The sequence below is a fragment of the Lycium barbarum genome, chromosome 11 (genome assembly GCF_019175385.1).
Source record: "Lycium barbarum isolate Lr01 chromosome 11, ASM1917538v2, whole genome shotgun sequence".
NCBI classification, from domain to species: Eukaryota; Viridiplantae; Streptophyta; class Magnoliopsida; order Solanales; family Solanaceae; genus Lycium; species Lycium barbarum.
Genome location: NC_083347.1, coordinates 66035660 through 66061999, shown reverse-complemented (window position 1 = coordinate 66061999; position 26340 = coordinate 66035660). Strand labels below are relative to the sequence as shown.

The following is a 26340-nucleotide window of genomic DNA, read 5'->3' as shown; positions in this document are numbered from 1 at the left end:
CTTCAAAAATGAAACACAATCATCTGAACGTGCAGGCCTTAAGCATATCAAATTGTGATAGCTTAGAATTTCTTTTAAGATATTGCTACTTCAGGAGCAAATCGAGGCATACATACAATTTATAGAATCTTTCTCTAACATATCTTCACTTGTTGCTAGTACAAGCCTATGAAAATATTATCACTTCTAGTGATTAATGAAGACATGATATTACCACTTCTAATGGTTGTACACATGATAACATCACTTCTGATCGTGATGTTAATAGCATAATATTTCTTGATGTCTTATCACGTATTGCTCTTGAGGAGCAATTAATGCTTTTGAAATTTTAATAGCGTGAAAGAGATTAAGACAACATACAAATCAAAATTCATAAATTGTTAAAGAATCATACCTGCAGGTAGCAGGTTGCCAACGAATCTTATATGCATATGCATATGTTAGTATCTTTTTCTTTAAATGGCAAGAGCATAGCAAATCATGACTTGTGATATCTTCTGGCATTATTTTTGTTCTCCGTAGCATTGTAACACTTTGATCTTTTCAAAATAAGTGCTCAAAATAGAGTCTCGTGCTGATAACGTGTTATAAAATAAAAACTATAAAATAAATACACAGAAGAAATATGTAGAGAGAATATGTAGAGAGATATCAGATTATACTCCTATTCTTCAATTCTACATATGACCACTATTTATAGAGGAAAATATATGCTTAATGGCTAAGTAACTTAATGGCTAAGCCATTTAGGTGGCTAAGTAACTTAATGGACAAACATATTTATAACACTTCTCAAGTAAACTAGCCAAACACAAACAACTTCTCTCCCAAAGTACTTTTATGAAAAGCTATCTTGACAAAAATATTTTCCAAAATAAGCAGTTTTTAGAAACTTAGTCAAACAGGTCAGGCACATCAATCAAATTAATAAAGAAGGTCGTGATATTTCTTGATTTTTGTTTCAGGCTGTAACTTGAAAAGCTTTATTGATTAAAAAAAGTCCTAATATTCAAACCTCGTTGAGCAATACAATGTTGGAATGTAGCAACATATGTAGCTTTCCAGCATGCACTGCTTTTAGCAGGATAAGTAGACAAAATTGAGAAATCATCAATTAACAGGAACACAATTTGTGATGTGGTTGGGGAACCACTAACGCCAACTAGCTGGACCTCGAAACCTCCATGCTTACAAGTAAGGATCGAACAATTTGAAAGAGCTGAAATGGCTAAGCTTTTCCAGAGTAGGATAGCTCTGTCTGGTATGCAGTCCTTTCAACAGCCATCCACCACTCATCTTCTTCACATGTTCCGTCCTGCCCAGTAACAATAACAAACAAGGTAGTCTTAACAATAACAAACAAGGTAGTCAGAGGAAAAGACGCAAGGAGAGATAATTCTTGGTTCGGTAACAATGTACATCAGTTTTATTCCCACTAGTGAACCATTTTTTAACCAGCCAATCAACTCAACAGTTGCATCCTTATTGACCACTAGCAACTTAACTTGCAAAAATCTTAGTTCCGTTCTAACACAAGCAAACAACTAACGATCCGCAGACGACTAAACTGCACTATTGGCTATTTACACAAACAAAACACAAAAACAAGGGAACTTAAACAGAACGGGAGAAAATCCCTCACCCTTTGCAGTGTTCAGCTACTGAGCTTCAGTATCAGCTAAAGTTTAGGTTCTGCTATTTAAATCCTATCATATCAATTTTCCCCGAGATCTGAGATACATGAGACATCCTAACCATGATGAAATTTCACCTGTGTGGGATAGCTATTGTTCCAAGAAAAAAAAAAGAAAAAAAAAGAATACTTTATCTAAGTACATTTTTTAGAAAAATAAAGACTCAACAAGTTGGAAGGTGAAGATAAAAAACCTCAGTAAGATCCAATGCTTTTTGTACGTTCTCAATGTGGTCTGCAACTCTTATGGCTTCAAGCCACCATTCTTTCTTGCAGCTGCTGAAAATGCTTTTGTCACCGGTTACAGTTGGCTGGTCCTCGTCCAAATTATGTCCAGGCAGATTGAAGGGAATGGATGAATGAGGTATAACATTATCAGGGACAGGTCGCAAGGGAGATCGATAGCCTTTTAAAATCAATAAAGGCTACACATCATCATTTTTTTTTAGCCAAGCGGTTCAACTGATGAATGAAACAAGACTATCATTTACCTCTGCAATCAGGATCGTGACACTTCTGATAATAAACAGCCCTTTGCAGATCAACTATGTATATAACTGACACCATATGCAAAAAGCAAAACAAAAACAAAAGGTGGAACACTAAAATAAAATAAAAAGCATATCAATGCACAAATATCTAAATTAATCTGTAAAAGATAAATAGTGAAAATGGAAACATGTCCTGTAAGATGCCCTTGGATGAGAAATAAAAGAGTGGAGAACGACAGCTAAAACAGATGTGACTACTACCAAAGTTTTTTCCTCACAAAGTAAATTTTGTGATGCATTACCGTGATTGCTTTTATGTTGTCTGCCAATTCTTTCACAGTATCTATTTCTAGACATGTTGTAGACCATCAATGCATACTCCGAGAACCAGTACCAACTTCGGATTTTTCCTGCAAAGAAAGTAATAGAGAGAAAGTAAGCAGTAATCCTTGGTTTCGCACTCAAAACACATTTGGACTACTACAGCTTTTAAGCATTGACAAATACAACTCTAGAACTACAACACTAGTTTTGACAGTCAGGCATCAAAACGACAAGGTCATTGCCCAGTAAGGCAGACAGGTAGTTCACAGCAACAACTACTAGCCTTCGAACCAAAGCTAGTTGGTGTCGGCTATATGAATCCTCATTCTCCATATTGCTCCTTCTGATCTCGCCAGAGATTCTCTATATTTTCTAATGGCATACAAATATGTAACAAGATCAAAAAAAAAAAAAAGGAACTCTCAGCAGAAGTTGGACTTAATGTAAGCTTACCAGCATGACTAAGCTTTAATCCCGGTTAGTTGCTATTGGCTATTTGAATCTTTTCCTTCCATTGTGTTCAACTTTTCGCTAAAAAATTGTACGGATTTTAAGAGATTGTAGGTTCTACGAGTCAGCTTTCTTTTGTTGTAGGTCTTTCGTAACTTCTATGTTATTTTGGAGCTATCTTGTCTCCCCTTTTAATACCTTTAATCATCCTCCCTTTTAACACCTTCAATCATCCTGATTTCAGCATGGATCGGTGTATCCGATGATCTACGTAGAACATGACCAAACATGTACCAGTTGTCTTGCATCATCCCTCTTTCCATAAGTGTTGTGTCAAAACCAACAAAACCATCAGATTTGGCAAGACCCCGTGATCAAGCCCCAGTCCAGTTTTTCAGTAGCAGATGCTTCACGGTAAAAACTAGGGTTTTGGCGAGAGCGTGCGAGGTATTCCAGCCAACTTTCAACCAAAAAAAAAAATCCTGTGAGGTTGGTACCATCCGCATATCTTCTCATTCCGGCCATCAGAACACTGTTTTCCGACAGGCAGTTTGATTTCAGTAGTTTCTTTACTTTTACGAAAAACTTCTCTAATTTCTTCTTACACTCAGGGGTTTGCTTGGAGTCTGCAGTGTACTAGATTAGTTTCCAAGGAGGTTTATCAAGAAAATCTGATTGTATTTTCTTATACATACCCTCTGGTTAGATTTTTTGCTAACACTTGGATAGAACTTTCTTCTATCCAGCCATGTCTCTCGGATTTCATGTCTTTAATTCCAAAAATACGGGAATCGGAAATTCATGCCCTGTGATTATATCCATATTGTCAATGGGAAGTCCAAACTCTTTAGCTTGGGCTTCCTTGGTTGAATCGTGGTGCAAGGGTCAAGGTGTTCAAGAACGGAAAAGGCTAGTGAGATTGATGAAAAGACCAAAGCACAATGGGAGAAGGTTGATGCTCAATTGAGTCTCCTGTGGCGATCTATTGTTTGGTCCATTCCAGACATGTCATCCAGTTTGGGAAAAGGCTCGCGTTTTATATACTAATGACATATCTTGTTTTTCTGATATGATATCTCGGATGAAAACCTAAATAAAACGGGAATTGGATATCTACTTACACGAGATAGGTATAGGCAGTCATGGAGGAATTTGTGAGGTCGATGTCAGTCACTGCGATTGTTGAAAAACAAGAGCAACAATAGACGATGTTTCTAGTCCTCACACTTGCTGAATTTCCTAATGACCTTAATTCGGTGGTGATCAGATTTTGGACAGTCCCATGATCCCTACAATTGATGAACTATTCTCTAAATGACCCTCCCTATAGTTTTAAAATGGTGTTTTTGACTTGCAGCGATGGGTAGTGCGATTCCCGAGGCAATCAGATGAGTATCATAGAAGAAAATCTAAAATTTAAAGTTCTTAATCTAAAATAAGGAAGAGGTTTGACCAAAGTCAACACCTGAGGTTTGACAGTTTCATTAGGTCCAGAACGTGAATTATGACTTCGTTGGGTGGTCTGGACGAAGCCCAAAGGGCTCGGGAGAGTTTTGGGTACTTGGCTGAGAATACAGTTAAGGAATTGAGTTGACCAGGATCAACATCAGGTCAAGATGACTCCAGATCGGTGTTTTGAGCGTTCCAGTAGGTTCGTAGCATGATTTGTGAGCAATTTGTATATTTGGTTTGTGTCCGGGAGGTTCCGAATGAGTTTCAGGTGCTATAATGGAGATTGAACTATAGTTGACTTTTGGCTGCTGCATGTAAAATTTTCTCTTTACGATCGCGTGGGGGATGTCGCGATCGCGGAGAGATGTGTGTGGGGGCATCACGATCGCGTAGAAGGGGGCCTGAGTCGGGTCAAGTTTGGCCTTTGCAATAGTGAAGGGGGCCTCGGGCAGTGTTTTTATTCCCAAATTCGAGAAACATTTCATAATTTCATATTTTGAGTTCTAGAGCTTGGTTTGAGGTGATTTCAAAGGCAAACTTCGCGATTTGGCTCGCGAGTAAGAATCTAATCCCTCTTTTGATGATTCCTTTTCATTACTTCCATTATTTAGCGTTTTAATCCATGGATTTGGTGGGAAATTGGGGGGTTTGAGTCCTCAAGTTAAGAAATGATATTTTTGGGATTTGAGTGTCGATTCATGGTTAGAATTGGCTAATTTTCTGAATTTAGGACCTATGGGTAATGGGTAAATTGATTTTACATTAAATTTTCAGTTTTGACCTTTGAGCTCAGGTTTGACTTTTTGGACCGAATTATTACTATATCAAAATAGGTGTCTACGGATTTGTATACTCATATACATTGCACATTTGATAGATTGGGAGCGTTCCGAGGCACTCCAAAAATGGGAAGGCGATTTCATGATTTGTTTGCTCGGCTTCTAGGTAGTTAAGACTTTTCTAGACTCTGTTTGGGGATGTTTCTGATAACTAAATAATAATAAGTGTTAAGGGCGAAAGAGGGGGTCTCGTATCCGTGGTGTGACGGATACTATTACGGGTATCGGGCCATGTTATCGGTAATGTGTTGAGATACGTTAGTGATGGTTGTAAACCAAGAATGTCAAAGCCTGTGGGCATTAGTTGATAAATAATTGTCTTGATTTGACTGTATATGCACATACATCACTCTATTAAATCTTGTATACTTGTGATAATAGAGCGGTTTTGTTTAATTCTGAATGGTATATGGTTATAATTTATTTGCGCTTGATATTCATACTTTATGTCATCATCCATATTCATTCATGGTAATGGTTCACGAGGTTATGGCTCGATGTGATCTTCATGGATTAGATTCAGGTTAGAGTGATGTTATTATGCCGAGGGGAAAAGGTTCCGGCAGATTGTGTACGCCCAGTGGAAATGGTCCCGCCAGATTGTGTATGTCCGAGAGGAAATAGTTCCGGTCAGTATATCTCGCGAGTCCCCAATGGGTCACTACTCCCGGACACCCCGTGAAAGTACGTGTGTATACAGGTTGCATATTGCATTGTATTTTCCTCATCTTATTATCTGATTAATGATTAACTGATTATCTAGTTCCACTTGGTTCTGGACTTACTCTCTACTCTGTCAATTGAACGGTTCTAAGTTAAGGTAAACCTGCTAACGTTAAAATAAGACTTTTCCTAATAAAACGCATCACTACTTCAGCGTTGTTGGTTTATGAGATTTACTAAGTAAACGTGTTTCCCATACTCATACTACACTTGCTGCACTATTTTTGGAGCAGACTCAGACCCTAGTACGAGTAGGGCACGCGGGGTTGTTTGAGTTCGAGGCTGACATTCAGGAGATTTGTTTTTTTGAGAACGGTAATGTTGTATTCCTCAACATTAAGGACATGCTGGAGATCTCCAAAAATGTCGGCCCAAAATAACAAGAGAAAACTAAAATAACTATAGAGAACCTAAAAAATCTACCAACTATTCAGCTTCTTCTAAACCTCCTCTTTACACCAAAAGTAAAAAATATTGATACAATTCTCTGTGATTTTCTGGATTGAACTACAAGTATCCTCAAAACATCTGTTGTCTCTTTCTCTCCAAATTGACCACCATATGCAAGGTGGTACTATCTTCAACCATTTCTTTTGGCTTTTGCTTCCTCCTCTCCTTATCTTGCAACTGTGTAGGTCTGCACTGTGTTCTGGGATTATCCACTTAGTTTGAGACATGTAAAGGAATAGTGACAATAGCTGTGTTGTAACTTTGCAATGGAGAAACAGGTGGTTGTTGGTTTCCTTAGTCTCAGCAATCTGGAATCCTCTTCTTTTTAATTTTTCATGAGTGAGACATGCTCTTCTAGCCACCAACCAAGTGAAACACTTTACCTTAGTTGGGACTTTATACTTTCAAATCTGTTTCCATGGATCTGATATACCCCCTGGTTGTTCCACTTCTTCCTTTTTATATAGCCTGCCCACAGACAACTTTCCATCGCTATGATACTTCCATCTTATTGTGTCTGGTTCTGTAGAAATGCCTTTAAATCCACTCAGCACTTGTAGTAACTCAGCAACTCTACCCACTTCCCAGTCATTCAAGTTTCTTCTGAATGTAAGATTCCAACATTGAGGGGACCAAGTGTCAGCTACTGATGCTTCTGAATTGCTGCAAAAAGAGAACAAATCTGGAAACGAGTTCATCAAAGGCTCATGTCCAATCCAGTTCTCTTTCCAAAAAAGGATCTTGGTACCATTCCCCACCCTGTAGAGAACACTTCTAGCCAGCTTAGTCCAGAGGTTTCTCATTGTCCTCCATACTGAGACACCTAGGTGCTAGACACTATCTTAGAACACCAATGAACACTCTGCCCATATTTGTTGATAATTACTTCCTTCCAAAGTGCATGATCCTCATAAACAAACCTCCAAAGCCACTTTGTCAACAAGCATTCATTCTGTAGCCCCAAATTTCTAATGCCAAGTCCATCAGAATGTCTTCTTAGCTGGGTAGTTTCCCATTTCACCAAATGCATACCTTTGTTCTCTTTGTTGCCCGACCATAGAAAATCTCTCCTCAATTTATCCATTCTTTCTTCCACCTTAGAAGGAATGGGGAATAAAGACATGACATTAAGTTGGCAATAAATCCAAAACTGAGTTAATTAGAGTGACCCTTCCTCCAAGAGATTGATATTGTGCTTTCCAGTTAGCAAGTTTCTTCTCAGGTTTTTCTACAATCCCATCCCAAATTTCCAGCTTCTTATGTTTGTTGCCAAGAGGCATGCCCAGATAAGTTGGAAAATTCTCAATTACATCCCAGAATGTTGGCCAGACTTTGTATTTGTGGGACTTCTTTAACAGGGAAAATGCTGCTCTTCCTCCAGTTAACAGCTAAACCAGAAACAGTCTCAAAGATCACCAAAACCATTCTGATAAAGCTAAGTTGTTCTGCCATAGCTTCACAGAAAATAACACTGTCATCTGCATAAAGCAAGTGACAAATCTGTATCTCCTCACCTGCTTGATTGCCTATCCTGAAACCTCTTAAACAACTATTCTAAATAGCCACCCTCATCATACTGTTGAAGCCTTCCATAGCTAATATGAAGAGAAAAGGAGAAAGAGGATCTCCCTGTTTGAGTCCTCTTTCTGAGGGAAAAAACCAGCAGGTTCTCCATTAACCAGAATTGAGAACCTGACAGTTTTAATGCAAAAACCAATCCACTTCAACCACCTCTCACCAAAACCCATTTGTTTGAGAATATTGAGAAGGAAATCCCAATTGACATGGTCAAAAGCTTTCTCTATATCTAGCTTGCACATGATCCCTGGATGTTCACCTCTGAGCCTGGAGTCCACGCATTCACTAGCTATGAGTGTTGCATCCATAATTTGTCTTCCTTTTATGAATAACCGGAAGGGTGATCACAGATCTCGCATCACCATTAACTGTAATAATCGACACAAATCAACCATATTTATTGAATTTTAAGGAGCAATAAATAGAGGTAGACAGGTCTCCGCAATTACAGGATTTAAAGGTTTTGCCTTTAATATCAGATGCTTCTTTAAGCCTTCTGCACAGCCACACAAGCGCCCCTCTACTCAGCTTCATCCTTCTCATGTAGAGTGTAGCACTCTCCACCCATTCATACCAAATTTTAGAAGAAGATTTGGTCTTAGTAAGGTCATATGACTTCCCCCCTAGTCTGAAATAAATTCTATTCTCCATAAAAATCAGAGAAGAGGAAGAAAGGAAGAAAAAGGAAAGGAAAGGGACTGTACAGGTGAAAGAAGTTCACCAGAAAAGGAGATCCCAAAGGCTAGTAGGCCCTTAGGAGGATGTTGCCGGAGACTCTGGAAAACAGGGTCACCGGAGAAGACAGAAGGTGGTCGGAATTTTCTGGGTCAGAATTTTCTGGGTTGTTTCGGAGTGTAGGTAATATGTTTTCAGAAGTGTTAAGAGTTCAGGAAAGGTGTACTTTGCGGAAGACAGCGATCAAGGGAGGTTGGCGGAGGGTCTGGATGAAATTTGAGGAGAGAGAAGGTCGGAGAAAATGGTTGGATGAGCTGCCTGGCTAATCCGCAGCGTCATTCTCCTATCATTTATGCATTTCTGTCTTTCCTTACTTTTCCAGACAGTGTATTTGACTACTTCAGACTTGTACTAGTATTCTTAGATGGCTCTTGTACACATGACACCAGTCTTCGGTGGTATTTTGTTATTTTCGCACTTTATAAGTAAAAGACTTGACTTTAGATATTTCGTGTTATCACTTTACTTTCTGCTTAATTAACTTAATGAGTTGGTTTGATCAGATGTTGTTGGTTCGCCTACCGAGTGGGGTAGGTGCCATCACGACATTTGTAATTTGGGTCATGACAAATCCAAACAATAGCAAAAGGAGTTGGCGAATCCCTTATCCTCTATTACTGTAAATTTTATTTTGTCTCTGGTTATTCTTTTAATCTTGCATCTGTCAGTCGTTTGACTCGTGCCGTAAATTATGCCATAATATTTCTTGATAATTCTTTTGTTATGCAGGACCATAGTATGGGACTGACGATCGGCACAGGGTGATGTTAGGTGTATTTATACGTCTTTCCGCCATACTTTACCTATATTTATATCTTGTTTTAGAGCTAAATGCATTAAATACACCTAACTAATATATTTTTTATATTTAATTTACGCCGTTAGGTGGTGCCTGCCTTTATTTCACAACCAAAAGAGGTAAAATAGCAGTGGATATAACTATCCACTACATTAAGCTATACAATTGTCCTAATAGCTAAGTAAAAGGAATGTACAGTGAGAGGTATACTCTCTAAGCAAAAAATGAGCTTTCAAAAATCATAATCAACTATACATATATATATATATATATGTTTCTTCTGTTTGTGCCTATAGCAGCCAAGCTTGCCTTGTCAAGAATGTAAGTTCCAGACGCATGTTTAAGGAGATCTTTAACTTCATAGAAATTTTCAGTTTGTTCCTCAATACTCCATTTAGCTAACGCATCCGCAACTTGATCAGCTTCTCTATAGCAATGTTGAATAACATGGTTGGTGTGGGAAAGAAGATGGATGGTATCATTGATGGTGTCAACCAATTGCCAGGCAGTGTTAGACTTTTTATTCAGCATAATATAATATTCTGAAAGCCATAGAAAATGTACCATGGTACACCTAACTTAGCCGCTTTTGCTTCTGCTTGTTTGCTACTACCTTTGCCAAGAAACTTAGCAAAAGCCATAATGATCTGCCCAGACTCATCCCTAATGATACCACCTGCCCCAATGCTATCTTCATTATTGTGACTACCATCAGTGTTAATCTTAACCCAGCCTGAAGGAGGTCGAATCCTTAATGATACCACCTAACCAATATTGACTTTGCGCTATGGAACTGATCTGTTTGTTATTGTGGAATCTAGGTACTGTAAGTTGAAAGTGCTCCGTTTTGGAGAAGAAGAGATCAAAAAGAGTCTAAGTGACGTGTTCCCGAGCCAATAAATGCATTTGGAGCTAAAATAGATACTTTGGGGCTTTGAAGTCTGAGTAGAAGTCCAAGAAATTCATTCGGAAACAAGTTCAGAGTTGGAGGGCCGAGAATTTGAGCTTCTGGAATTTTGGCCTAGCGCCCTGCAACACCGCCCGGCGCCAAGCTTATTTTTCAGCCAATTTTTCTGTTTATGGTCCGGGCCCATTTGTACACGGTATAATAACATTATAAAGTCGTTTTTGAGAGGGTGTAGAACTTTGGACCTAGAGAGAGCTAGGAGCCATCGTGGAGGCTGGAGATTAATTGTTTTACCTTTTCTTCTCCTTACTACTCATTTTATATTTTCTTTTGGATGATTTGTTATATTTCCTCCATGTCTATATGGAGCTAAACTTCTCGTTCTAGGGTTGTGGTAAACCATGAATATTGACGTTTGATGATTATTTCTTATCTTATTACGAGTTGTTGATTTTGATTGGTTCTTTAATTCGGTGCATCATTGCTTGATTGTTTAGCCAACAGTTAAGTTCTATCGACTATCTAATATACAAGCTTGGAAAAGTTGTTGTTAGATTAGCGAAGTAAAGAGAGCGTGATCTGATTTTCACTAGACTATGGCTAGGATTTGTGGCTAGGATAGGATTATATCTAGGCGCCGCATTCAATTAAATACCGTAAACGAATTGTGTTCTTAACAGGTCAATTCCATAAAAATATAGGCGGCGAACTGTTTTGAATAGGCGAGTAGTAGTTCGGGAAAATGCTACGAGAGTTAATAATCCGGTTAATTAGCAACCGTCAATAATTTGAATTGAAGAGAAATAGTTCAAGACCTCAATAGGATTGGTGAACCCACAGCAACCCTGGAACATTCATCGCATTGATAACATAAAAATCTGCTCTTTCTAGGTTGAAGTTCACTATTTGTTTTTTGTTTATTTTAATTAGTTTAGAAACACGACTTGCGGATTTCATCGCTTCTATAGATAATTAGGATTGTTTAATTAAACAAATAGTTAATCATAAGTCTATGTGGGTTCGACATCCGATTTCTAAAATCACTATATTACTTGTACGACCACGTATGCTTGCGTGTGCGTTTGGGAGAAACACCGGGCATGAATCACAAGGCCTCTACTACCTTTCCTCTCCTAGTTCCTCCACAGCATGTGCAATTACAGATCCTCCAGAATTAATTCATAGATGTTTGGGACATCCGAGTTTATTCAAGCTACAGAAGATGGTGCCTAGTTTGTATAGAATGTCTACATCAGATTTTGAGTCATGTCAACTTGAGAAGCACACCCGCACTACCTTTCCACGTACTGCTGAGAGTCGTGCAGAATCTGTTTTTCATTAATTCATTCTGAAATTTGGGGTCCTAGTAGAGTCGGTTCAACCTAAGGATTTCATTATTTTGTTAGTTTTGTTGATGATTATTCAAGATGTACTTAGATTTTCTTAATGAAAATCGTTCTGGGTTGTTTTCTATATTCAATAGTTTTTATGTTGAAATACAAAATCAATTTGATGTTTCCATTCGTATATTTCGTAGTGATAATGCCTTAGAATATGTATCCTTCCAGTTTCAGCAATTTATGAGTCACCAAGATATTATTCATCAGACAACTTGTCCGTACACCAGGAGAATGGGATAGCAGAGAGAAAGCATAGGTATCTTATTGAGACTGCTCGCAGTCTTCTCATTCAATCCCATGTTCTGTTGCGTCTTTGAGGCAATGCAGTTCGCACGTCTTGCTATTTAATTAATCTGATACCCTCATCTTCGATTCAGAATCAGATTCCTTATTCAGTATTGTTTCCCCACTCAACTCTATACTCTATTCCCCCTCGTGTCCTTGGGAGCGCATGTTTTGTTCATAACTTAGCCCCTGGAAAAGATAAATTAGCCCCCGGCGCTCTCAAATGTGTCTTTCTTGGTTATGCTCAGGTTCAAAAAGGGTATCGTTTCTACTCACTTGATCTTCTGATGTCGCATTTTTTGAGTCTCGACCTTACTTTACACCTTCTTCTAATCATTATGATATCTCTGAGGTCTTACCTATACCAACTTTTGAGGAATCTAGAGTTACTTCTACATCTCCAACCACAGTGCTACCACCCCTGACCTATCATTGTCCACATCCAGCATCAAGCCTAGATGATTCATGTCTTGCGCCGGACCATGCTCCTACTGCGGAACTTGTCTTCTCCTAGTCAATCAATTGCACTTTGAAAAAGTATACGATCCACTCGTAATACTAACCCTCATTATACCTTTTTATGTTATCATCGCTTGTCATCACCCTATTAAGCCGTTGTATCATCTTTGTCCTCAATTATCCCCAAGTCTAGAGGTGAAGCACTTACTCATCCAGGATGGCGACAAGCTACGGTGGTTTATGTTGACGATATCGTTATCACCGACAATTATCAGGATGGTATTACTAAATGATACGATTCTGCTTAGGATAAACACCGAATCAAACAACAAATGCGGAAATTAAGATACATACAAATTTAGAGATGAGAATAGAAGAAAAGGAGATGAGATTTAGAAGAAAGAAGGGAATTAATCAACTACAATTGTGACTAATCAACATAGGAAAGGAAACCTACACCTATTAATCAACAATCTAAGATGAATTCATTCCAAGGAAGAAAAGACTTGAACTCATACAGGGAAATCTAATCCTAGATTATCCAAGAGAGATTCAAGGTAAGAGTTAAGGGAATCCACCCACTAATCCTAATACTAGCTAATCCTAGCTAAACTAGCTCCATACAAGGAGAAAATACACTCATAAGAGTTTCATCATAAATCTCAAGCTAAGGAATGAAAATAGGCTAAGGAAAGCTTATATAGTTTTGTCTTTACATGCATAGCCACACTATTAACTACTAGCCACATTTGGCAATTAACTACTAGGCCCTATTACAACAAAGACCCAAAAGTGGCCTTTGCGGAAATAACCCCACATGGGCCCTTCTTCACTTGAATTGCAATCCTAGCCTCGAGTTTGCACTCCTAGCCACAAATTGCACTTCTAGCCATGTTTTCACTTCTAGCCACTTTGTGTGGCTTCAATTAATGGGCCTTCATCTCCATGTCTCTTCAAAGCAATCGTCCACACCCTTGTGGCTTGCTCGTCAATGGCCTCCAAAGGCCCTATCTTCCTCTTCCAAGGGTGTGTAACACGGAAATGCACATCCAAAGCTCTAACGCGGGTTTTAGCCTTCATAATCGTCCATGAGCTTCCTAGGATCATATCAAATTTAAAGCAACATCCCTTTCAACATTTCCAGACTAAAGACCTCGGCAGACTGAAGTATTTTCTAGGTATAGAGGTTGCTCAGTCTAGATCACGCATTGATGTTTCACAATAAAAGTATGCCTTAGATATTCTTAAGGAGACAAGAATGATCGGTTGTAGACCCATTGACCACTCTTATAGATTTGAATGCTACACTCCTGCCTGAAAAGGGGGAGCCACTCAGTGATCCCGAAAGATATAGGTGGTTGGTTGGTAAGTTGAATTATCGAACAGTGACAGACCTGCCATTTCTTTTACTGTGTATGTTGTAAATCAGTTTCTCCCTGTGATAGCCATTGGGATGCAATTGTCTGCATTCTGCGATATATAATGTCAGCCCAAGCAAAGGACTACTTTTTGAGGATTGAGGTCGTGAGCAAATTGTTGGATCTACACACGTTGATTGGGCAGGATCGCCTTTTAAAAGACGTTCTACATCCAAATATTGTGTATTAATAGGAGGTAATTTGGTGTCCAAGAAGAAAGTAAGAAACAGAGTGTGGTAGCTCGATCTAGTGCAAAAGCGGAATATGGAGCAATGATTGTAGCAACTTGTGAGCTAGTTTGGATTAAATAGTTGCTCAGAGAACTAAAATTGGAGAATTCGTCAGATGGAACTTGTGTGTGATAACCAAGCAGCCCTTCATATCGCATCAAATCAAGTTATTTCATGAGAGGACTAAGCACATTGAGATTTACTGCCACTTTATCGGAAACAACATTTCCAATTTAAAACCAAACACATGTTTTAGATGATACACATCATATCTAAATGTTAATACAATGAACCAAACATTTCCGAAGCAAATATAATTATCAACTGGCTACATTTCACCATATTATAATCCTCGTACATTATAATCTTTGTATAACTTGTCCACAAACGAAATGACCCGTCAAAGTACAAAGAAAAGAGAGAAAAGCAACTAGTATTCTGATAACAGTCAAAATCAATAGCCAAACAAAATAATGGCGGGGTCTTAGGAAACACCCCCTGTACGCTCTCTCCCTATCTAGTAAGAAAAAATACGGGAGGGAGGCTCATTCACAATTTGCAGTATATTCTTGCAAAACTTTAACATGAAGGGATGGGCACTTAAATTGAATAATATACTAATGCTTCTATTTTGACTTCCTGCTATGAAGAAACATGGATATAGTTGCAACGAATAATTACATATATACAAAACGTAAAATACAAGATATAAAAAGAAACTAAATGTTTCACATGCAAGCACAGTCCAATTTATTCAACAAAGCACACATGCTAACAATAAAAAAGGATTAGGATGGAGGGAGAAGTGAAACAGAAGTCATCCATGTTTGTCTGCTCTGAAGAAGCTGAAAGTTTTGGGTGTCACCTGGTATAGTTCCAATTGAAGCAACAGACTCTACAAACACATCCAGATATGGAAACGGTGATTTTCCCATCAAATAAGTTCTTGAAGGATCACTTGTACAAGCATTTAGGTCAAAGTTCAGTGAAACAGCAGAATGCAGTTGGAAATTCCCGGTACTCTGCATAAGAAATGATTTTGAGCCCTTTAGAGTGCAAACAACCGGAGCTTCCCTACATGATGACGGCAGTTACAACTCTAAATCTGACTACTGCCACTGGTGTGAGGATAAACTCCACATTAGTAGTTATTGAACTTATTTCTGTTCTTTGAAAAAATAAAAACCCAGAAGAGGCTACTATAAAGTCCATTAAACACCAAAAATAGATTTTGAAGTGAGGAAATCTGAGAGCTACAACAACAACATACCCAGTGTAATCCCACAGGTGGGGTCTGGGGAGGATAGAGTGTACGCAGACCTTACTCCTACCTTGGGAGGTAGAGAGGCTGTTTCCAATAGACCCTCGGCTACAAATATGAGAGCTATAAATAGTAAGTAAAGAGGAGCTACCTCTGTATCAAATTGAAGGGCCTTCAAGCAATCTAGATCCATTTTGCAGATCAGTAGCTTCTCAAAACCAGCATCCATGTTGCAAATCAAGGATGCCATAAACACTTCTTCCTCAGTCTGTTATAAGTTGAAAAGCCTCTGGGGTTAAACTACAAGCACATATCACATGTGAAGCATACTAAACGGTTTTCATAGATGGTTTTTAACAACCATGGACATACTTCCCATTTCCTTATCTAGAATATTTTTGTAGTGATAATATATATATATATATATATATATATATATATATATTGTAGTGACATTTATTGAAATGTAGCTTGCTGTAGAGCACAGCACATATTGATCATTTTTGGGTCTTATGTTCTTCTCAGATCATGAACTACCACTTTTAGAAGCCAGCTTCTGCTGGCTATTAGAACAAGTATATATTATGTGTAAAAATAACTGGTTTAAGCAAGACCGTATGCTCTATAGATTCTCTTAAAAGATCCTATAGTTCCAATGTAAATTACACTCTTTCATTTTGAGATATTCCAACATGTTCGGCAACATTCTTGTAATAATATCAGTCTATATAACTTTCACAACATAAGGAGCCGTTTGTCCATGAGAATTATTCACTTTTTTCCGGAAATTTGTTTTTTCACTTTATTTGAAAATCAGCGTTTGGCCATGAAAATTCCAAATGCAACTTGAAATTGTATTTGGAAAACACCTCGAAACCTGTTTTCACTTTTTCCCATCTCACTTTTTGATTTTTCTTTTTTCAAATTTACCCTAAAGTTTTTGCTATTATAAAAACGACCCCATTTCAATTTGATCTAGTGTGCCACCGGTTTGGGTTTTGGTTCGGGTCGGGTCGGATCGGATCTTTTTAATTGAGTTTTTATTTATTAGATAGATTTAAAAAGAGTGAAATATATATTAATCATGACATTTTAATTAGTGATGGAATTTTTTTGTACTTAGAAAAAATATATGGGATCCAATTAATGACATTATGTGATTATCCATTATGAGATATTACTCTTTCAAAGCAGATTTGGTTGTATCTATCAGGTAAATTAATCAAGTTGGGTGGTTTTGTTGGTTTCTAGAAATCGGGGGTATGAATCATATTTCATGTTTTTAGGAAAACTACATTCAAACAACCAAATATTCTTAGCAAAGGTTACAACCAAACCCAACTCCAACTTCAAAAAGTCCAAATAAAATGAAAAATATTTGGTGTATATGGCCACACACCTACTTAAGAATTCAAATTCATTTAACTACTCAAATTTTAAACTTTGATGTCTCCTTCCACTACCATTAACATCATATACAAGTTAAATCAACATCTTAACTCATACCCTATCAAATAAAGTTAAATCAACATCTTAACTCATACCCTATCAAATATCACCATATAAAATGGAAGAGTAAAATTTAGCACTTCTAAAGAAGGAAAGAGGGTAAAAACATTCCAGCATCTCATAAAACATAATAAACCTTCATCTAACTTTATACTGCTCTCGTCCCACCCTGATGCAGTATAGCAGGAGACTATATCCCCAAACAAAAGGAGGAATATAAAGAAGTAATCATTCATGTGGTGCTGTTTGAGTACACTACATCATAATGTTAAAAAATATTATGTTCTTTGATTGATTTGAGGTTTTTCTTTCATTGTCTATTTTATTTGAGCACCAGAGATTTCTAGTACATAAGAGACCAGGATTCACGGTAATGACTTTCAGTTTTTTCTTTTTCTGATAAGTAAAAGTTGGAAATGATTTTCAGGTATTCTTTTCCGATGAGTTAATAGCTTATAATGCATAATCTTCATTATGTAATGAACATTCTGCAGGTTGCCGCTTCATCTATAAAGTGAAGGTTTGGCTTCACCAAATCAATCATATAGATCCTTTGGTAGAAAAATAAAAGATCCATTCAGTCTCAGTATAAAGACAGCTAAACTGAAGAGTTCAATGGAAAATTGACTTTATTGTCAATACAAGTAGCAGTAATCCCTAGGGAAACTCAAGAAATCAGCCAGCTTAGACACAGTGAATGTCAGTAAAAAGTTCTATGCGAAATGATTATGACCCATAGGAGATCTCCATTGAAGTAGCTCGAGCCATATCCCTCTGAACCCGTCTCTATTATTCCAACAAATATTATAGGTATAGGTTATTACATAAGCAAACACTTCAGAATCATTTATTTAAACTGCTAACAAACACATCTTCATGGGAATCTTTTGCAATAAAAGACAAAAAACACCAGTTCTTGATAAGTTCCCATGCAATGAACCTACCTCAACCAAATTATTCTTCAATATATCTACCTCTACTGGTTAAAATGGCAAAGACCTCATAACCTGTGTGCTCTTGTAGAAGCAGAGCTTGTTTTACTTGACAGATTTACTGGAAAATGTTCAGCAACTAAAGCTCCAGAAGAGACAGTAAGATGGGAACCTATTACTAATTATCAATTGCCACTTAAGTTTAAATATTAGCTTGTTTACAAGGTTTCAGCGACACGGCTTTTAATGAGATTCATGAATTATATTAAATTAACTTTAGAGAAAAGTTAGTGGAATGCTTCTAAGCAATAAGCAAGTGGAGCGATGATATGTACATGAAGCACAATATTAAATAAGATTTTAATAAGATCCTAGTAGTTATGTGGTTTAACTTTAGTTGCATTTAAGTTTAAAGATCATTTACTACCACAAATCTTTTTGTTAGATAAAATCTGAGACTGATATAACAGTACAAGTTACCAATCACCTGGACTAAATGATTCATGCAGAAGACAAATTGTCCACCTACTAACATAATCAACCTAGTAATGAACACCATCAGAGTAAAAAGTTGCATACCATGTCCTTACATTTAAAACGTCCACTTGGCAGAAGCACTGAACTCTTCCCAGCTTTAGATGACAAGGCTAGGCGAAAGCAGCGATTTCTAGAGTAGACAGCTTTATCCACAAACAGTTGAAATGGAATATTGATTGAGCTTGAATCCTTTGAGACAAAAAGCTTTCTAAATATTCCATCACTTTCACTTAACCTACTGATCCTTGAACATATCTGACAATAGGGCACAAAAATTGATAACTGATTCTACACTCAAAAAGAGAATAAGAAGAAAAAAATTTAATAACCAATCATTTGCAGTAGTATTCTTCCGAACAAGATATGAACAAAAAATAGCGGGATACAAGTTGAACAACTAAAAACTTGACCTGCACAAAATGACAAACTGAAAATATGCAGGGCCTTAGCAGGATGAAGCCGATGAGTATGATACCTCAGTAACAAATGCACCTGCATGCGAGTTGTCCTTGAAAGCAGCCTTTGGAAATCGAATAATTAGATGACGAGAAAATTTTTCTGCCAGTAAAGCTTTATGTTAATATTGATTACAATAATGTAGAGAAGTCGTAGTACAATCTTATTGATAGCAAAGAAGTATTCTGCGTCAGATCCTATGATAGTTCTCCCATATACTACAATTTAATTCAGTTCCTAACCAAATCATGTGCCCCATTTGATCCACAAAATAATCATATTTGGCTAAAATTGCTTCCTGTTTTAAATGCAGATTTTGCTGTAGTAATATGTTTGTGCATCAACAGGAAGATCCTGGGATATTGAAAATCAGCATGAAATCTAATGAAAAGGTGTTCCACGAAAAGAGAACATTTTCCTATGAATATCACATAGGAAAATAAAGTTGACAAATAGGCAAGGAAAGAGTTTCACAAGAGTAAGGTGTACTGAAGAGAATTATTCTTCGATATGAACATGTAAAAGCCCATTTCGAGGTATTCGTTTGTCACCAGATAATGATACAGGTAATCAAGCAAGTCAGACTAAGGGACAAGTAACTGGAAAAATATTACAGTGACATATAGGTGCATCACAACCCATCCCGACGTTCCACTTTAGTCAAAGAAGTTATCTTTGCCATATTGCCAAGTGGAATCCTAATATCACTTGCATAAACATGAGCTGATTTAATTTTTTGTACACTTTACTAGGCTTTCATACCAGATATTCTAGCTTATTTCCACAGAAATGAGTGGACGGACATGTTTCGCACCAATAAAATATACATATAAATAAACAATAATATAAACATGCATACCTACATATCATATCGATATCATTCTGCGCACAGCTTAAATACTAGATAGAACCGTCCATTAACATCCTACCTTCATTGGAGGAATCGAGCTCCACAACCCAATCATTGTTTCCTTCAAGACAGTACTTTTCCTTGACCGCATCAAAGACGACCTGTATCAGAAGGTCAACCATTTCATCTCCATTTTTATCCGCATTCTCTCTCTTGTTGAACTCCAGATCAAAGTAGAGATGGCATGGCAATCCCTGAAAATAGGATATAACAGTTTGACATCAGCAGCTGCTCTTTTTATATTAATCAGGTAAAGGTAGCATGTCTCTCTCCCTCTCTACACAGACACACATATATAAAGATAGGATAATATGATCCCAAGTATTCTTTGGATATACAAGTGCACGTAATTCATCATGTGACAAAATCAAGGAAAGTTCAAAAGATTCTGGAATGAACTTTCACTAAGCCATTCCACAGTGGTGATAAATTACAAAAGATTACCTACTGGAGTACTATGCAACTCCTTATTGTTTTGACAGGAAAACTACAAAAGATTACCTCCTATGCACTTCTTTACTGTGATCCCTAGTTATGTTTATCAGCAGCAGCACCTGATGATAAATTTCATATATATGCACTTCTTCATTGTTTTGACAGGAAAACTACAAAAGATTACCTCCTGGATTACTTCATAGTGGTGCCGAAATTTAGGATTCATAGTTTCGTACCTAATCAAAAACATGAACACAAACAAAGTTTAGGAAACGGGGGAGATATAATCTTTTTACATATTTTAATGCAGATACAGCCGAGGAAACTTACCTTCTCCAGAACTCTTTATATGTGGAGACAAGGAATCTTCTTTGACCATTCATATGATCCTGGTAACTGAAAACATGAGCATTAGTTTGCTCTTTGGCATACTTGATAGCTTCATCTTGCCTTGGAAATGTGGCCCATATATCTTGTCTAGTTAAACACAACACAGGGAAGTATACATTTAAAAAAAATTTACTTAACCATCAATAGTAGGTAAAAGAATGAATTTGAATTACCTTAATTTATTTTGCTCGTTAAAATCTACACGGATTTCATTCAAAAGGCGCAACAAACGAGCAGGTCTTTTTGGAGGAACTCCATGTGGAGAACCATAAAATACAAGGGGAGAGAACTGAGGTCCCTTCTTCTTACTTTGTATATTTGCTGTTAATGAACCGACCTACAACAAGAATCTTCAAATTTCAGTTTGTAGCAATTTAAGAAACTATGTCAATTAAGAAAGTGTATGGGAAAGAAAACAGATAAAAGGAAGAAATGGAGTATGTACATTGAAGTCAACATCTGTTGCATTTTGGACCTTCTTTCCCTTTGATGTTGACGACAAAATATCTGAAGATGTTGATAGCTTTTCCAATGTATCATTTTGTTTCACACTCAGCTTTCCCTTTTTCCTTTCTCTTATTGCTGATTCTAAAATTAACAACCACAAAATAGAGAAGATGTGGACAAACAGCAACGTAAGGCATCAATATTTTCTACTTTCTAAATTTTGCTGCTCAACCGAAGCAGTTCAAATTGGTCCCGTTGACAAATAAACCACAGTCTTGTAAACATTTCTGACACGCAATATACAGTATTAGTCCCAAAAATTGTAAAAGACAGATTTTAGGCGGTTCAAAACAACCCTTTGCCCAGTAATGTAGAAAAGATCAAAACATTGGCATGGAAATGGTATTGTTGAAAGGAAAAAAGCAAAGTTTAGAATAATAATTGATGAGAAAAGGGAAGAGGGGATTACCAGGGAGAGAAATGCCGCATTTGAAGCAGTGGAATAAGCGATCGACGTCGTCCATGACCTTATTTCAGCGCCGGCATTAGATCCCCTATTTCCTTCGACTTCGAGCGGGAATCGGGTTTCATGGTAAATGGGGAATTTTCATAATTACTGTCTCCGTCCAAATTTATAATACCACCGTTGTAAATTGAGAGAGCAAAATAGAATAGAATAATATAAAACAAGATATACAGACAAAGATGTAAAGAGGAGGAGACGACTACGACGATAACAAACCCAGTATAATCCCACCGCGTGGGGTCTGCTAGGGTAGAGTGTACGCAGACCTAAGCCCACCTTGAAATAAAAGGTAGGGCGGTTGTTTCCGAAAGACCCTCGGCTCAAGAGAGGAAAACAAGATGAAAGGTCAGATAAGGACAAGCATATCAAAAATAAGATGAAACAAGGAATAATAAAAGAGAGAAAGTCGTGGTAGAACAGTACGGAAAGAAAGAAGCATTAACTACTATAAATAAATAAGATAATCAAAGTACAACGGCCTCACAAATATAAATAGCAATAAAATGCAGAAATCAAATGGCAATAAACAAATGAGCAGAACTACAACTACTATGGTGGAAGGATAAGTCACCTAGCCTTCTATCCTAATCTGAGTGCTCCACAACCTCCTATCTAAGGTCATGTCTTCGGTGAGCTGAAACTGTGTCATATCCTGTCTAATCACCTCTCCCCAATACTTCTTCGGCCTCCCTTTGCCTCTCCTGAAACCGTCCATAGCTAGTCTCTCACACCTCCGCACTGGGGCATCTGTGTCTCTCCTCTTCACATGCTCAAACCACCTCAGCCTCGCTTCCCGCATCTTGTCCTCCACCGATGCCACTCCCACCTTATTTCGGATATCTTCATTCCTAATTATATCCCTCCTAATATGCCCACACATCCACCGCAGCATTCGTATTTCTGCGACTTTCATCTTCTGAACATGAGATTTTTTTACTGGTCAACACTCCGCCCCGTACAATAAAGTCGGTCTAACCACCACTTTGTAAAACTTGCCTTTAAGTTTTAGTGGCACTTTCTTATCACACAGCACTCCGGAAGCGAGCCTCCATTTCATCCACCCTGCACCAATACGATGTGAAACATCGTCGTCGATATCTCCATCTCCCTGTATAATAGACCCAAGATACTTGAAACTTCCTTTCTTTTGAATGGCCTGGGCACCAAGCCTCACTTCCTCGTCAGACTCACGCGGTAGGCCACTGAACCTGCATTCCAAGTATTCTATCTTGGTCCTACTCAATTTAAATCCTTTAGACTCCAACGTCTATCTCCAACCCTCTAGCTTATCGTTAACTCCATTGCGAGTCTCGTCAATCAGGACTATGTCATCCGCGAACAACATACACCAAGGCACCTCACCTTGTATTTGTCGCGTCAATTCATCCATCACCAAGGCGAATAGAAACGAGCTAAGAACTGATCCCTGATGCAACCCCATCATAACAGGGAAGTGCTCCGAGTCTCCTCCTACCGTCCTTACCCTGGTCTTATGTTACACCTCGGAAATTTCTCCGTACTTGTATGATGAGTGGAATGATGAAAAGTTGAGTGAATGATGTTTTATTAAGTCAGGAATGGCTAATTAAGAATTTTTGAAAAATAAGAAAGTCGCGGAAAATTTTCTGTCCAGTGGTCGTATATGGCACTATACGGCCCGTAAAGTGATTTACGGACCGTATAGTGCAATCGTCCTTCAGCTGGCCAAAAATCTCAAGTTCTGCCCAGTGATGATATGGTTAAATACGACCCAGTTTACGGCCCGTAAACTGGTTTACGGTCCGTAAACCAGGTCGTAAACTACCATGTCCATTAGCCAAAACTTTCTGTCTTTGGAATGGTTAAATACGACCACAGTGGATGGACCGTAAATCAAAATACGGTCCGTATATGGTGGTTTACGACCACTGTTCATCCCGACAAATTTTCATTAAAGACCAGATTTTGAATTATTAAAAGGGAACTTAAGCCCATTTCACGTCATTTTTCATCCAACACTTCAAGAAAACTCTAGAGTGTTCTTCAACACTTCAACTCTAAGAATAGCAAGAAAATCCAAGGAACCTAAGATTATCAACACCAAATTATGAAAATAAGTGTAAGAACACACCAAAGGATCTTCTAAGTCAAGAAATTCCCAAGAAGGTGGAACTAGGGTTTTGGCTAATTGAAGTATTTCAACTTAAGGATTGCTCAACCATCATCCAAGGTAAGTTTCATGATTGTTCCATGTTGTTTGAAGTATTGGAAATCTTAGACACTTGAAATGTAGAAGAACATAGAAATGGGTCATTATTGAGTGAATAGTGACATAAGTGAATGGTAGTGGAATTGAACTATGAATATTGAAGTGTTGTGAGTACTAATACGTTATAAATGATGTTCATATCATGAAACAAGCATTTAAACGCATGAAAACGCAAGGACGAGCTAGAAGTAGAAATAAGGGAAAATTGTAGGAAAATGGTGGATTTTGCCAAATGTACGTAAATGACGATTGTCGATTATGATATTGCGAGTAATATTATGAATGTTGGGAGTTAATGTAAAACATGAGAAAAGTGGTATGAGAGAAGGAAGCGTTGTCCGACTTCTCCTAGAATTAGCGACGCGTTCTTATAGTCAGCTACTAATGTTGATACGAATTCTCTTATGAAGGTAACGACGTGATATCGACGAAGAACAAGTGAGCGATATCTTAGCTAAACGACCAAGGTATGTGAGGCTAGTCCTTCTTTCTAATGGCATGAATCTTTTAGCTTGAATCCCTATTCCTTTCATGAGTTCTTACATTCTGAGAAGTTAAAAGCTTATGCCTATGAATGTCTATATGAGATAAGTTATGCGATATGATGACACTAGAATGATGATGATGTTATTCCTTGCCTGCACTCACCTTATGTACTAGTCCTTTCAAGGTGAGGCGGAATGTCCATGATGGTTCCATAATGTAATCGGGGGATCACGACCTTACGTCACCCCGATAGAGTAAAGTTGATCATGAGTCTTATATACGCATTATGATAAGATAAGTATTTTATGATAAGCATATTACTATGAGCATTTACATTGAGCACGTCATAAGCATTTCACACCGGGCCTAGTTGGTCGGGCAGACACCGCTTCGGCGGGCGGCGATACGGATACACCACGACCTACGGGCGTGGGCAGACACCACTAGTGGGCGGCATGAGATGGTACCCCGGACGCGGGAGGCCTGGACGCGGGCTAATATTATTGATTATCACACCGTTCCGACATGAACGGGCAGCTTGCATATGATGCATACATGTTATGATGAGGATTATGAGTAAGACAGCATGCATCACTTCATTTATGATTATCAGTCAGATTCAGATGTCTCATGTTGATGTTATCCTCATATTATTGATGTTTCCTTTCATTATGTATGCCTCTCATACTCGGTACAATATTCGTACTGACGTCCTTTCTTCGGACGCTGTGTTCATGCCCACAGGTAGACAGGGAGGAGAGCTTGGCCCAGGTCCTCAGTAGCTGTCAGCTGATAGATAGCACTCCATTGTTCGGAGGTGCTTATGACTATTCTTTTGATGTACATTCATACATGCATATTTTGGGCATGACGGAGTCTTGTTCCGTCCATGTATTCATTATGTTAGTAGAGGCTCGTAGATACGCAGTGTGGGTTAGATGGTCTCACAAGATGTCTTCATATGTATGTATATTATTTTGATGGCCAAGAGGCAAATGTATATAAAGTATTTATATTTGATTAAATATGATTTTCCTACAATTGGTATGTAGAATTGATAAAAGAGTATTAAATGAGAGAGACAAGCAGTAGAGTAAGCGGTGCTCGGTAATTGCTCCGGGTACCCGTCGCGGCCCCTAGCCGGGTCGTGACAGGAGTGGTATCAGAGCAGTTCGCCCTAGGAAGTGTCTACGAGCCGTGTCTAGTAGAGTCTTGTTTATGGTGTGTTGCGCGCCACGCTAATAAACAAGAGGCTACAGGGCATTTAGGAAAATGACCATTTTTCTTCTCATGAGATCGTGCGATAAAGCCATGTCTAGGATTATATCATTCCTAAAGGTGCGTTATGGTTTCAGAAAAATGCCGCCGAAAGGAAAAGCTACAGCTGCCCAGAAAGGCAAAGCTACGACGAAGAAGCGGGCAGAAAGGGAGCCTCCGGCGGAGGTAGAGGAAAGTGAATCGCAAAGTGAGGCCGTGCCCAATGTAGAAGAGCAGGGAGGAGCCTCAGCTCTGATTCCTCCACCGGGTGCTTCGGGTCAACAAGTGTCCGAGGCCATACATTTATTGACACAGTTGGTTGCCGCTCAGGCACAACGACAGAATGCGGGCCCAAGTGATAGTTCGGCTAGTACAAGAGCCCGTGATTTCCTTACTCTAAACCCTCCAAAATTGTTCGGGTCGAAGCCGGATGAGGACCCACAAGGTTTTATCGATGAGATGTTGCGGACGCTGAAATTTATGCATGTTTCTGAGACCGAATCCGTGGAGTTGGCCTCATATAGACTTCGCGACGTGGCGGTACTATGGTATAAGAATTGGGTGATAACAAGAGGGGAGAATGCACCACCTCCCGTGTGGCAAGAGTTTATAGATGTCTTTATTCGTCACTACTTGCCACCTGAAGTCCGCCGAGCTAGAGCGGACATGTTCTTGAATTTGAAATAGGGAAGCATGAGTGCCCGAGAGTA

General features: G+C 38.3%; 1 protein-coding gene and 1 long non-coding RNA gene across 4 annotated transcripts; both read right to left on the bottom strand.

Annotated features, from left to right (window-relative positions):
• Positions 1–852: 852 nt before the first annotated feature.
• Positions 853–21820, bottom strand: LOC132619142 (uncharacterized). Of its 3 annotated transcripts, XR_009574531.1 has the most exons (15): positions 21583–21820; positions 21112–21254; positions 20840–21003; positions 20607–20753; positions 20461–20512; positions 19861–20035; positions 18951–19033; positions 18518–18730; positions 15649–15765; positions 15102–15258; positions 2490–2597; positions 2188–2253; positions 1891–2102; positions 1646–1787; positions 853–1318 (listed from the first exon to the last, which is right to left on the bottom strand). XR_009574531.1 is itself a non-coding variant. In XM_060334095.1 (14 exons), the coding sequence occupies exons 1-14, from the start codon at positions 21635–21637 to the stop codon at positions 1232–1234; spliced, it is 1698 nt and encodes a 565-aa protein (XP_060190078.1). In that variant the 5' UTR covers positions 21638–21819; the 3' UTR covers positions 853–1231. The 3 variants fall into 3 exon arrangements, 2 of the variants coding, with proteins under 2 accessions (XP_060190078.1, XP_060190077.1); XM_060334095.1 differs by lacking the exon at positions 1646–1787 and having other exon boundaries at positions 20607–20672; positions 21583–21819; XM_060334094.1 differs by lacking the exon at positions 1646–1787 and having other exon boundaries at positions 21583–21818.
• On the bottom strand, positions 13051–15095 carry LOC132619143 (uncharacterized). Its single transcript, XR_009574533.1, has 2 exons — positions 13983–15095; positions 13051–13902 (listed from the first exon to the last, which is right to left on the bottom strand). It is a non-coding gene; the product is annotated as an uncharacterized LOC132619143 (long non-coding RNA).
• Positions 21821–26340: the final 4520 nt, after the last annotated feature.